The 13,430-nt window shown below is 38.7% G+C and overlaps 1 protein-coding gene across 6 annotated transcripts in view; it reads right to left on the reverse strand.

Moving 5' to 3' along the window:
* ESRRG (estrogen related receptor gamma) overlaps window positions 1-13,430 on the reverse strand; it is a 501,342-nt gene that overhangs the window by 161,938 nt on the left and 325,974 nt on the right. For all 6 annotated transcript variants that reach the window (XM_032786258.2, XM_032786259.2, XM_032786260.2 and 3 more), the window contains exon 2: window positions 10,763-11,178. In XM_032786258.2, the coding sequence (XP_032642149.1) occupies window positions 10,763-11,178 (416 nt within the window). The remainder of the gene's footprint in view (window positions 1-10,762; window positions 11,179-13,430) is intronic.

Genomic DNA, 13,430 nt, shown 5'->3' on the forward strand with positions numbered 1-13,430 from the left:
TAATATCTCCTGGCTGGTTTTCAGAAAGGACTGGGCTCTGATTACTTATTTTAAAGTCTTTGGTACAATTAGTTTGCAGGCAATATAATTTTCTCACTTACTCCTTAATAGAATCTTGCAGCTAGCTGGCTGATAGAATAACAGGGTATATGTAAAACTCCTGCCTGAAGTGCCAGTGGATAATTTGTATATTCCTTTCAGTAGCTTAATGGACTTTCACAGTTTGGCAGTTAAAGGTCTGAATAATATAAATTAGTATGACGTTTCAAAATAAAAATATATGTCAAATTCTCACTCCCCACACATATTGCCCCGTATTGTTATAATGCACTGGGATTTATGTCAGTGCTGAGTTCCTTTTCTTTCTATATAGACACAGAATATTTTATATTAAAGTATCTGCTTATTTTGCTAATGATTTTAATTTTATTAGCTTGGCCAAAAGACTTGAAAATATAAATGACACAAAAGGCATTAAAAGCAAGATTTACCGTTAAAAAAAAAAGAGAGAACTACTTTGAAATAATAGCATCTGTGCTTGAGTTAGCAATTAGAGTGTTAAAACATATAGTACATAATCTACAGTCTGTCTGCTTTTAAATGCCCCAAATCATAAAATCTCTTCATGTGGCTCAAATTATGCATGGATAAGGGCATCATATTTTCATGTTACAAAGATAAAAATGGCCCTAAATACCCTAAGGTTTTTTAAGGTCTCCTATGTGACGTATGGGGCTCCAAGATGAGTTTGATAATTAGTAAAACACATTTTGTGGGGGGAAAGGGTGGTTTCTCAGTCACTGGGAGTGACTGGGCACTGCTGAGGTCCTGGGGACCATTTTGTCAACTGGTTGGTGGGTGGGGGAAATATGGATTAACATTTTTGGACCTTCATCAAAGTTCAGGGCATAGAGGGCCATAGCAGAAAAGAAGGTAGAGTGCTGACAAAGACAGGTCCATTAAAAGTGCAGGGTCATATGCAATGGCCCCCTAGCACATGTGATCCTCAAAGATGAAAAGTAACCTCATGAATATCAGTAGTGGGAAGATGGCTTTGGAAACAGACTCAAAACTGTAGGATGAGGCAAAGGAGGGGATTTATGAAACAGGACTTTTCTGGAAATACTAGAATACTTGATACAAAGATAATAATACTTAACCTTTGTATAGCACTCTTCATGAGTACATAAACCCCCATTTTACAGATGCTAGAACTGAGGGACAGAGAAGTGAGGCAACTGACCCAAAGGCAGACAGCCAGTCGGTGACAGAGGGGGACTTAAACCCAGGTCCTCCTAGCTCCCATTTTAGCGCTGTAGCCACTGGACCACCCTAGTTCTCGAAGGAAAAAAAGGGTGAAAGAATGGAGATGAGCGCTAACAAAGATACGCAGAGCATATTTCAGACTGGTCTGCAAGGAGGCAGGGCAGAAATATATAAAGACAAAAATTAATCCAAGGCACAGGCAAACCCCACTGGTTTATTCATGGAAAGACAGATCACTCAGCCAGAGATGTAGTTTACACCCGTCTTCTTCGATAGGTAGTACAGGCGAGTCTCATCTTAGGCGGAGGTTCCATTCCGCGGTTAGCACGTAAAGCGAAAACCGTGTATAGTCAAAATTACATTGAGTTAAATGGCGGGCAGAATCACCCGCACTACAGGTACAATATTAAAATTGTTATTTTTCTCTTTTTTTTTTGTTTTTACCGATCGTGTAAAGCTGAAATCGTGCATGTTAAATGCGTGTAAGATGTGACAGACCTGTAATAGTTAGCCACCATTTTGCTGTATTTCTTCAACAGCCACAAAATGGTGGGGCAAGGGAACTGAACTAGTAGCCATATTTCATATTTATGTCATCCTTTACACCTGAGATTAGGTACATCCTTCTCAAATATCACTGTATCCAACTGATCACTTATTTTGTCCTTTTTACTGAAAATGTATTTTTCAAAGTAAAAAAAATATACTCAAACAAACCGAGAGAAAAATATTATGTGCTTTTTGGCAAAATAATATTAATTGGTTAAAATGTAAAGATCATAAAACTTGTCAGGTATTGGGGAAAACATTTGTATAACCAAAAGTACTTCCCTCTTTAAACTCTCATCGGCAAAAATTCTGTTGTTTCATTTCTCCAGATGCCATGGTTCATGAATCTCAGAGGCAGCAAACAATGCAGTACATACAGCCTGAAGCCAGTTGCGCCAATAAATGTTTTGAGGCCTGCTCAGACCTCCATGCATTTGGAATATGCATATAAGCCCCAGCTGAGGAAAGCACTTACCCACATGTTTAATTTTAAGCATACCATTGTGACACTGACCATTAATTAAAGTTAGGTATGTGCTTAAATCCTTAACTGAATCAAACTCATAATTCCCTATGCAACAAGATGGAAAAAAAAAAAATCACACACAGAGTTTTATTCCCCTCAGTCACACCTGAAGCACTACTCAAAGCATTTGAAGGTGTAATACTCAAGGCATTAGAGTACTGCTACAGACTAGAAAGGAAAGAATAAAGGGGTTCAGGAAATCTAACAACAGATGTAAAAGAAGATCCAGGTTGAGAGAGAAGAGGAAAATCTGTTTGGAAGGAAGAATAGTTCACCTACAGGTAAGAAAGCAGAGGCAATTCTAAAGGCATAAGAGGTAACAATTCTTTTTGGTGGGAAAGTAGAGTCAATAATGAGGAGTGAAAACTGAGCAGAATAAAATGAGGGGATCTAATCCAGGGAGTGGCTTGGCCTCAAACTGATTACAACCATCTAATGTACCCTTCTGACATGTCCTTTCTACTTACACTCAAAAAGCATTGCTACTGTATGCACTATTTGTTCCTGCAGAATTCTGAAACCTAAACTCTTTTTAAAGATTTGGGTCAGTTTGGAGAAATGTTTCTTCATCCTTAATAGGACCCCTTACACTGGCTGATACCCAATTAAAAATATCATTGATTTCCTTCTTCAAGACAGCCTCTTCTAGGCTGGCTGCCGTCTTCAAAACTTGCCCACACTTTTCTGTGGACTCTGTAATCCAGGAAAGCCCTTGAAGACAGCAGCTAGCCATGATTACAACAAAGATAGCGGGGGAAGGGGGAGAAAGGAAGAGGGGGGACCTGCCTGGGAGTCAGTGACCAAAAAGAAGCATAGAAAAGCAGTGAGGGGAATGCTAGTCACAGGATCCCGACTATGAGAGAGAGTGAATTAGTCTATGGTGTTCAGACACCATGGTGAGGAGCATGGTATAAGAATCTGAATAGAACAGAATACTTTCAGAGAATCTGAGGGAAGGAGGGCACTATAAAAGTACCAGGTTGACTTAGGAACAGGGCAGGGGATTAAGGCCCCAACTGGGTTAGAAAATACATCAGAATTTTTGACACCTTAACAAAACTGAACTGAGGAACCAAATAAGATTTGTTCAGAGGTTAAGGTCTGAATTCTTCATGCACATAGAATTGGAAGTCAAAGTGACTACTTGCGTGACTAAAAAAAAAATAAATACTCACAGGAGTAAGGTTTTGAAAAATTGAACCCAAGTATGAAGTTTTAAGTTTATCTCCAACTGACAAATTCTTAAGGGGGCCTCAACCAGGCCTCTTATTGTGCACTTCTAATGTTGTAGTTGGAGGTCTAAATTCTGTCATGCCTCATCTGTAGCTGATTAAGCCGACAAATGACGTGTCCATGTTTTTTCAGCCAGTTGACCACAATAACAAAATTGTGCATGCACAATTAGATATTGTTCGATAATTTTGGCTCTAAAGGTCTTCAGTTTTAAAGTCTCTAAAACCACTTAAACATAATAGTAGAGTTTCCTTGGCTGTTAAAAATGAAAAACAAAAAGAGTGGCTGATTTTGAAACATCTATACTCAACCTCAAAACATTTAGCCAAGGGATCCAGCCTACAGCATGTGACCCTCACTAAATTTCCATTTAAAAAGGAGCCAGTATTGTGTTGTAGAAGAACTGACAAAATGTTCAAAACTTGAAAAATATTCTTTTCAAACTTTTTGTAGCACCAGTAGTAAACAACATACATGCAGATTTGAGAAGAAAATGTAAAGATATTGTTCAGTGTCATATTACATGAAATGATGGGTTCAGCTGCCAAATTTTACTTTAAACAAGTATCCAACATCACAAAGACCACCACAACTGGCACTGTGGGACTGATACCTCCTAGATGTGCCAAGTGTCGTTGACTCTCACTGGAGTCAACTTACCTGTCTTCAGTGGGAAATGAGTGCATTCAGGCCATCTCAAGATGTGTTCTGAACCTCACTGAATCATGACTTCCTTGGCAGTCATAGCACAGATGTCTAAGGAGCATGGAGGCTGAAAACTTGAAGTTTTCATTAAACTAAACAAATGAAGGGCCAGATTTTCAGCCTTCAGGTAGGTGCATAGGTCCAAGGCTGGGCCTCTGAATATGACAGTTTTCTCTCAAAGCTAGTGATGTTCCATCCAGGTTAGTGTTGAAATACATTGATAGAGAAGTGTAGAGAAGCTTGCACTTCTCCTGCCTTGTTGCTGGTCCATGGATACACAGAGAACTTCAGCTCCAGGGTTGTCAGTCTGGCAACTTTCACCAGCAATAAAAATTAACTTTAGAAAATGTATAGATAGATATTAAAAAAATAATAACCATGTGCTGGCTAAGACCTCGTATGCCTAGTTTAATCTATACTGCATTTTACAGGTGAGTCTAACGCCTTCAGAAATTCAAGTTCATAACACAAATGGAGAACTAGCCCTAATTATAACGGCACCTGTTGGTGCCACTGTACTTAGAACTATTAATCGGTCTTTTCCTTTTCCAGCGATTCTGATGGGTTTTAAACAGCAGGCAGAAACAGTCCTCATTCCCATTTTCAGCTAAACTAAATGCAGCATATAATTTACAATGCCGTAAAGGAAGCAGGGATAGTAAAAATGATCACTACATTTTAAAATTTCTCTCTGGTTCTCAGATTTTAGCATGTTTATATTTTACTGTCTCATCTTGTTTTGCTGCAACAGTTGTGCAGTTACATGATGATGGGATGAAGGGATGTACAGGAAGGGAATTAAAATACTTTCTCAATAGTTTCACTGCTTGCTTAAATATTCTTTGAACGAAATGCTGATGCAAAGACATTTACTTATATAAGGAAGGTGAATGAATGCATCAGGTAATGCTGGATTCAGGTAACAGTGTTAGGTTCACTGGCAGGCTGCCATTTTTGCACTAAAGCCAAGATCCATGGCTCGGTGATGCTCAAAAGTAAGCACCAAGATTCCTAGCTCTCACCTCTACCATTTTATAAAAATCACAATCTCGATTAAGATACTGGAAAACAATGAAGTCTTATTTAATCTGTTTTCATTTCCTCAAGAAAACGTTATGTGGACATTACAGATGGAGTCAGCTGAGCAGTGTGTAAATTAACCTTTGGAAGCCACTTTGGTCACATGCTACCCAGAACCAAACTTTATGTCACCCATTTTAAATGTCACCATATCTGAATTTACATAAGTAGCTGTATCTTTCCTGATTACCTCGCTGATTAAAAAAAAAGTTTACAGTAAAGCATTCATAGATTTGCAGATCAAATTGGCTCAGCAATGTGTAAACATGGCACTCAAAAGAGGGTTGAAAAACCTGATCGTTAACAAAGTAAAAATAACTTTGAATAACTAAAGAGGTCAACCCAAGGTGTCTGGCTTATAGTCTGAACAAGGTTTGACATGTACTTTAGGAACTATACTACTGCAGAACTGTGGAGCTGAAAGGTCTTCGATAATCAATGTGAAAGGAGACAGAAGTCTCAGTCCAGTTCCTAATGGAAAGATGTCCACAAGGCAATGATGATGACCACGTTGGAATGCTTCTTGGCTGCCTTAGATGGACAAGGATTGAACAGGGTTAAGGCTCATAAATGAGATAGTGATAAGACAGTAGGGATTCAATAGCTATGTTTTACCTATCTATGCATTAATAGAAGACTGCAGTCTCCAGTGCTGTCCATCCGATACTTTTAATGAAAAATAAATTTTAAAAATACCCTAGAATCTGGAAACATGACAATTGTGACTGCAAAATATTTACATTTTTGTAGCATTTTCCCTTTGCTCAAGGATTAATTTTACACCACAGATCTTTCCACCAGGCTGCTGCCTCAGCAGTTGTGTTTTTTCTTGTTGTATTTTCATGCTAGGTTGAAGATGACAATCACCTGGGAGATGGAGGAGGAGGGTTAATCAATTTAGAGGAAAAAAAAAACACTTGAACCTTTCAAAGCCCATGGACCCCATCCGGTTCCCACGGAAACCAACAGGACCTGTAACTTAATAAAAGTTTCACCTAAAGAGATGCCAGAGCAACTATATATTATTAAATGCAACAATGTGTAACTTGAAGTAGTACAACAAAATATGAGTCAGGAAATTTAAATTTAATGTTGGAACAACAAGAATAATTTGGCAACATTTGGCATATGTAGTAATTTCTATTCAGATTTTTGTCTTGTTAAATGGTTTTTTTGATATTTTTGTTGCTAAATGTTAATTACAAAATATACAGGGTGTGCAACTCTGTCAGAGGCACAGCACAAGGCCTACGCCGTTATCTGAATGCTGAAAATGTGCCCCTTTATTTATTTATTTTAATGAAAAGTGTGTTTTCAAGATACCACAGAATGCATCAAAAACTGCAGAGAGACCCTACAAAAAAAAATCAACGGACCTGTGACTAGTCTAGTCTAACACTTGCTATTTTCTAGTGTTCCTGATGTTAAGCCAATTTGGCAATGGATTTGGCTGTGTGCATGTATTTCTGAGACATTTGCAGTCACCCCTCGTGTAAATTCTCCAAAAAGCAACCTAAGTAAGAGCAGCAACCCTGTAAGTGCTTGGCTGAGCAGAGAGAACATCCAGTTCTCCCTTCCTTTATGTGATGTCAGATGGGGGGTGGGGTATGTGTGTTCACAACTTCTACTCAGGCTATAAGCAAATGGTCATTGTGTACAGTCAACTGTGTTTTTTCAATCAATCATATAATTATTTACTTTAAAATATTTTCCAGAAACTGTTTCTACCTCTCATCAAGAATTATTTCCACACATTTCCACATTTTTTTCAAAATTCAACTGGTTTTGGATTATCTGCCTGAAAAACTCAAAAAGGGACTCAAAATAGATTGCATCTTTTAAAGCATACACACACACACACACACACACACACACACACAAAGACTAATTACAGTTTCCTCAAATTTAAGAACAAAATTAGCTCAGACTGAGAATAAATATGGAATGTTTCAAACTGAAAAAGAAAAAATTGAGCAAACCATTATTGTCTGAAAGCAAGGAGCTGTCACTTTTGTTACTAGTAAAACTGTCCTTTAGCAATTCATATTAAAGTGAAATTCACCTACGCGGGGCTGATCCAGCTCCACTGAAGGCAATGGAAAGTGGATCAGGCTGTAAATGAGCATAATGCTCACCTTCAACCTAACTTTATCAAGCTCAGCCTTGCTTCCACTGTAGTCAATGGGAGTGTTGTCAGTGATGTCAGTGAGGAGCGGCATTGTGCTTTGCAGCCTGAGCTAATTTAACAGTTTATGAATGATAACTTGGAAAGGTTTGAGAAGTGAAATATGGTCTTTTATTCACTGAAATCTATGATTAATTTCCCATCAGAATTGAAATATTAACATTTGTAAGGAGCAATTCTTTCATTTGAGATAAGCAATTTTTATATATACTCACTCCTAGTAGTTGGTTCTTCAAGCACCCCTGTTTTCTACTCTAGATTTATGTTCTTCTTTGTGCATATCTGTTTTCTTATTTATGCTCATTCAATTATCAGCTACTTTTTTTTAAACAGATGGAGGAGGTGGCGAAGTGTGATATGTACCACAAAAGTGAAATTATACAGTGAGAAATTGCCTTTAGGAATATTAGGGATAAATTCTGCCCTTTGTATCAAACAACTGGCAAAGAAATCAAGGGAGCCATTCATACATGTTCAAAGGTAAAATGTGCCCCTAGAATTATAAAGAGTACTCTTGCCTTAGTTACTTTAGTTCACCTATAATGTCCTAGGGGCTTGACCCACTAAAGTGCTCAACTTCCATTATCTTGAACGGGATTTGGAAGCAGTCATCAATTTGTTGGCTTGGACCTTTAGGAAATAACTTGAATGAAGGAGCTGCTTTGTCATATGAAGGTGGCACCTTTCTAGCCCTATTTTGAGTTCCTTTATTACTGTGCCATTCAATGCCTTTATTTACACCACTGCATTTTTTGTCTTTATATTACTGTGCAGTGATACGTGCTAATACAGCTAGTGCTGTATCCCTACTGAAAGCTTTTGCACAGCTGCCAGTTATAACTCGAGTTAGGTGGACATGTCCAGAGAGCTAACTTGGATAATGACGTCTGTGACTTATGCTTCAGGACCCAGAACCTTGCTGTCTATGGTGTGGTGTAAAACTGAAGTCAAGACTTTACTGAGTTAAAGATTTTAGTGGCATTTTTTATTAATGATGATAAATCTAAAATAATTGTATATCTGTTTCGTAGGTTAGCTATTGCATGGTAATCAAACATCAGTTCTTTATTAAAGCCATGTTAATTGAAGTTTAACAGCTACATAATATCTGCTCCTCCATTGTATAAACCGTTGAGCTTTGCTGATAACGTTCTTGAAGGTCAAAGGAAATTATTTAACTCAAAAGGTTTGATTATTACGAAGCCGAGATCTGAGGTCAGCATGCACTTTCTACATGTGCAACTGCCATAACTGTGCACTCAAGCTGGTTATTTAATGAACAAATGGATCTAAGCACATGTATGATAACTGCCCAAAGTCCCTGCAAAGTTTAGGGAACTTGGGCCTCAAGTTTCTGAAAATCAGACCCATGACAACTGCAACCCAGTGTTTCTCTTTGGAATTTTGACTGAACCCGTGTTGGAACTTAAGCATATGCTTAAGTTCCATTGACTTTAACTGAACTTTAATCACATGCTTAAGTTCTTTCCTGAACCAGGGATATATTTACTCAAGGTTGAACAAGTATGCAATAATATAGGTGTTTACTCAAGGGATGTTAAACTTCCAATAACATATTCTTAATCATTGTCTGGTATCTAGCTAGATAACAATGCCCTGTTATGCGTCCAATCCAGTACTCCTCATCCAAGAAAAACGTCCAGTTAATTCTCTAGTGTGAAAATGTCTCATTGGATTTCAACAGGAATTTTTCCTGAGAGCCCAGTGTTGCTGATCCACATCGGTATTCTTTGCTCGCAAGCAGGCACTTGAGAGACAAGTGGAAGCCACCACTCAGCCACATCGGGGAACGCAGTGTCTCGCATGCTCTTTAAAAGACACCTGACCTCCAGAAGGCTTCAGAAGCAGTAGCATCTGGCACACCTCAGTGGGAGGGATTGCATGTTTGCAACAATGCAAAGTCTTGGGGGAAGAAGGGAGAGGCAAAAGGGGAATTAAATAAACAAACAAAAGGGGGATTCTCAAGGCTCTTAGAGGGCTCAAGAACCACCTTCTGGGAATGGTTAAATCAAAACAATATCCATTATCTGCCCCTCAATTTTACATTAAATAATTAGTTACATATTTGAGACACTTCAGTGAAAATATTCAAATATAAAATGCCCGGAGTTGGGTAATTAAATCCAAATGTAAGTTATTCAGTAAAAGTGGCCTTATTTTCAAAGGTACTGAGCAGAGAGCCTCTCCCTACCAACTCCTATTGCCTTCACTGAGCATTCCAGGTATTCAGCACATCTGACAATCAAGCACTTTTTATTTAGGTGTCAAATACAGGATTTTAGGTGCCTAATTTTAGGCACCCAAGCCTGACCTTAATTCAATGTGACACTAAGTTCCTGTATAATAACTACAGACCAGGCATGGCTTCACATTCTTTAAACAAAGCACCTGCAATTCTGCTTGAGATGACGATATCTAAAGCAGGACAGAAGGTTATTTGGACTCCATTGGTTCCACTGCTAGAACAATGGACATGCAAATTGTCCCATTCACACATACTTATACTAAAATATGTAGGGGCTTTGTAATGAGCATCAGGAGCAGGTTTGCTATGTGGGCTATTAGACAGAGACCAAAGCCTGCTAACTTACCTCACTTAGGATGTAATCTGACAGATATTTAGTGAATCTGGTTAAGGCTGGAGTAGTATTTTAGAGGTGACTAATCCACTGAAGCACACAAAACACTATAGCATTACATTTGGTTCTGTCTTTAAATGGATTATAGTTTTAAAAAAATAAACTGGATTTCTCTAACAATTTAAGTGTTGCAGTGCTACAGCTCAAAGCAAGATGTGCCACATGATGCTTATGCACAACAAGGGTATGTTGAAGGAGGCCCACTCAAGAGGTAGCCATGGCAACCTTCAGAAAACAACCAGTTTTCTTAATAGCAATTATTTATCAGTGTCCATGGGGATCTCTTATGGGAAAAAAATAAATCTGAAAATGCGTAGGGTGCCAGATAGCTTGGCCTACCTTTGACAGTAAAAAGAGAAATGATTGTAGGCCCAGAATTACAGTCCTTACTCAGACAAAACTCCCATTGAAGAACGAAGGAGTTTTGCATGAGTAAAATCTGTAGGACCAGATACTGTAGATATAAAGAAACAATTTATGAGAGGGAGAAAGAACAGGAGTTACACAGGGCTGCAAAGTTTTACTTTGGACAAGAGAGAAGTGGTGATCAGCACTAACCTTGAATTGTCCTCTTGAAGAAAGCTTTGCAGGCCTCACATGAAGCCACCCCATAGTGGTACCCTGACGCAATGTCACCACACACCAAACACAGTCTTTTGGGCATCGAGTTCAGCATATATTCACACTTGGTCTGTGAATCTTCAGCGATGGTGCTAGAGCAGTCATCATATCGTTTCCTGACGGGCCCATTGCCCCCAAGCCCTGCAGCAGAAGGGTAGAGGGGTGGTGAGTCCAGCCCATTCTGATGTCCATTCATGGTTGAACTGTAGCTCCCGCTGGCGTCTGAAGAGCCACCAGGGCTATGGTGGTTGATGCTGTCCGTCAAAGAGGCAGGGCTTGATGGTTCCGTCTTGATATATGACGAACAGCTGGAATCAATGTGTCGATCTTTGCTTGACATTCTGCAGAGAAGCCTGCATTATGGGAGCGGGAGGGAGGAAGGGAGGGAGGGAAAGAGAGAGAAGAATCTGTGTATTAAAGACAGCGCTCTTTAAGATTGCTCTGCAAGGGCTAGAGACTGCACATCATTCATTCATTAGTCAATACCTCTTGTTCTACATGAAGGTAATCAGCATAAGGGCATGACAGAGCTTTATCAAAGCTTCAGACAGGCAGTAAACAAAAACTTTAAAGAGACTAAACCCTTTTTTCGCCCCGTTCTTTCTGCTAGACCGCATGTTGATTTTAAACTAACTCTTTAAATTCTGAACTTGTCATCCAGTGAGTCAGGAATTCACAAACCTATTTGATTATTAGAATTTATTTCATTTGCCCCACCCCCACTGCATTTTTCCTTGCATAAATTCCACTATCGACAGAATCAAACATTTCTGAGTTTGAAGTGATAAATGTTGTGCTCAGTAATTACTGTTTGTCAGCACTTTTCAATAAAGCATAACTGCATCATCTATTGATCTGACCATGTAATTGAAGAATAAGTCACCCAATTACTTTTTATTATTAAAATTTCTTTATTAGGTATCGCTATTTAGTAATGAAGTAACATCATCTCAGGATTCTAACAAATAATTAAGGTTGGACACTAGTTTCACAAAATCTAAGTGGAATGATTCATCATCTCTGGCTGCAATTACTTTTTCACCATTATCCTCAGACTAACCAGTAATAACTATGCCAGCACCCCATATATCTACGGTTCTAGAGGACCTGACATTTTACATTTTACTTTCTGGGTTAAAAAAAAAAAAAAAGGAGGAAATGGATAAAAGTTTTATCTTTCAAAGGGTGAGATCCTTGATTGCCCTCTCTCAATTCTTGTTTTCAGAACTGAGTGTGTGAAGCAGAGACACAAGACACTTGATCTGACAAATTAGCTCTCTCTCAAGAAAAAAAAACCACACCCTCTTTCCTTTTCTTTCCCGTATGTAAAGTTAACTGTCCTTTTTTTGCAGGAGGCGGGGCATTGGAGGATAGAAAAATATTTAGAAAGGTTATAATCAGGTATTACCTTCCCTGTCTGTTATTGTGATTGCTAAGCCACAGTGGCAATTGGCGTGCTGGGCAAAGCCTTTGTCACTCCCAGTTCACAGATGAGCAAGTCTCTGATGACTTTTTCTCAGTTGAATGCAACCACTATATAAGCCCACCCACATGTGGTTATACACTATTGTTTTGGAAACAACCACATTAAAATCAAGTGTAGTTATGTTTGCGGCAGGCAATTTGGCAGACTTAAAATAATTTCACATCAGTTTTGAGATGTTGTAGCTCTTCTCTTGCTCACATTTATGTGCCATAATAAAATTCAGATGCAGCTTTAAGCTGTGGAGCCAAATTCACCGATGTAAATCAGAATGAAATTCAGCAACTAGATTTCAGTTTATTCTTACACCACAGTAATCAAGATAAGAATTTGGCCCCTCACTAGAAACGTCCATTTAGAGTAAGATTTACCCTATATTCAAAGTAGGATTTAGGTGGTCATAGCCTTGGTTATTGGGGTGAATTTTACCAAAAAGAATATGAAAAACAAATTGCATGTGAATATGAAACAAAAAACAGACTGATGAGTGGAAACTTCACTCACTACACCTAAACACTATTTTTATTTGGGATGGGGAGGGAACAAAACCATACTGTGTCAGCACATAAACCAAGGAAATGGGAAGGTTAAATCCTTAAAAATACCTTATTGCTTTGGACCACCTGCTTGTGTTGTCCTTTTCTCAAGAACTAGTGGGGGGGGGGTGGAGAATCCCCTTGTCACCCTGCACTAGTGCGTGCCTTTCCTTCTGCATCTGCTGCCTTGTACCCGTCACTGTTAATGAGTGCTGTAATTAATAGATAGCTCTCTCTTGTCTCTCTACTTGCACTCTGGGCTAAGTACTTCTCTCAAGTCAATGTTTGAAAGAAAGCGGGTCGGCACTGACTTACAGCAGCTCTGCAAATTCCTTTTAATTTAGAGCACTTACACCACCACTCCACTTATTACCTTATAATTACTGGACCGCTCTCACATACATTATGATCTTAGACTAGAGTTAGAAGTTATTAGGGTACTAAAACATGGTCTCTCTCTCTCTCTCTCGTTCTGTGACACTGAATTTTATACAGCTATGATAAAAAATATCAATTAACTCTTTCACAATCTACCAACTAGAGGTCCTTTCCTTGAATACAAGTACCTGGCCTTTCTTTAGCCTTC

Source organism: Chelonoidis abingdonii, chromosome 3, assembly GCF_003597395.2.
Source record: "Chelonoidis abingdonii isolate Lonesome George chromosome 3, CheloAbing_2.0, whole genome shotgun sequence".
NCBI lineage: Eukaryota > Metazoa > Chordata > Testudines > Testudinidae > Chelonoidis > Chelonoidis abingdonii.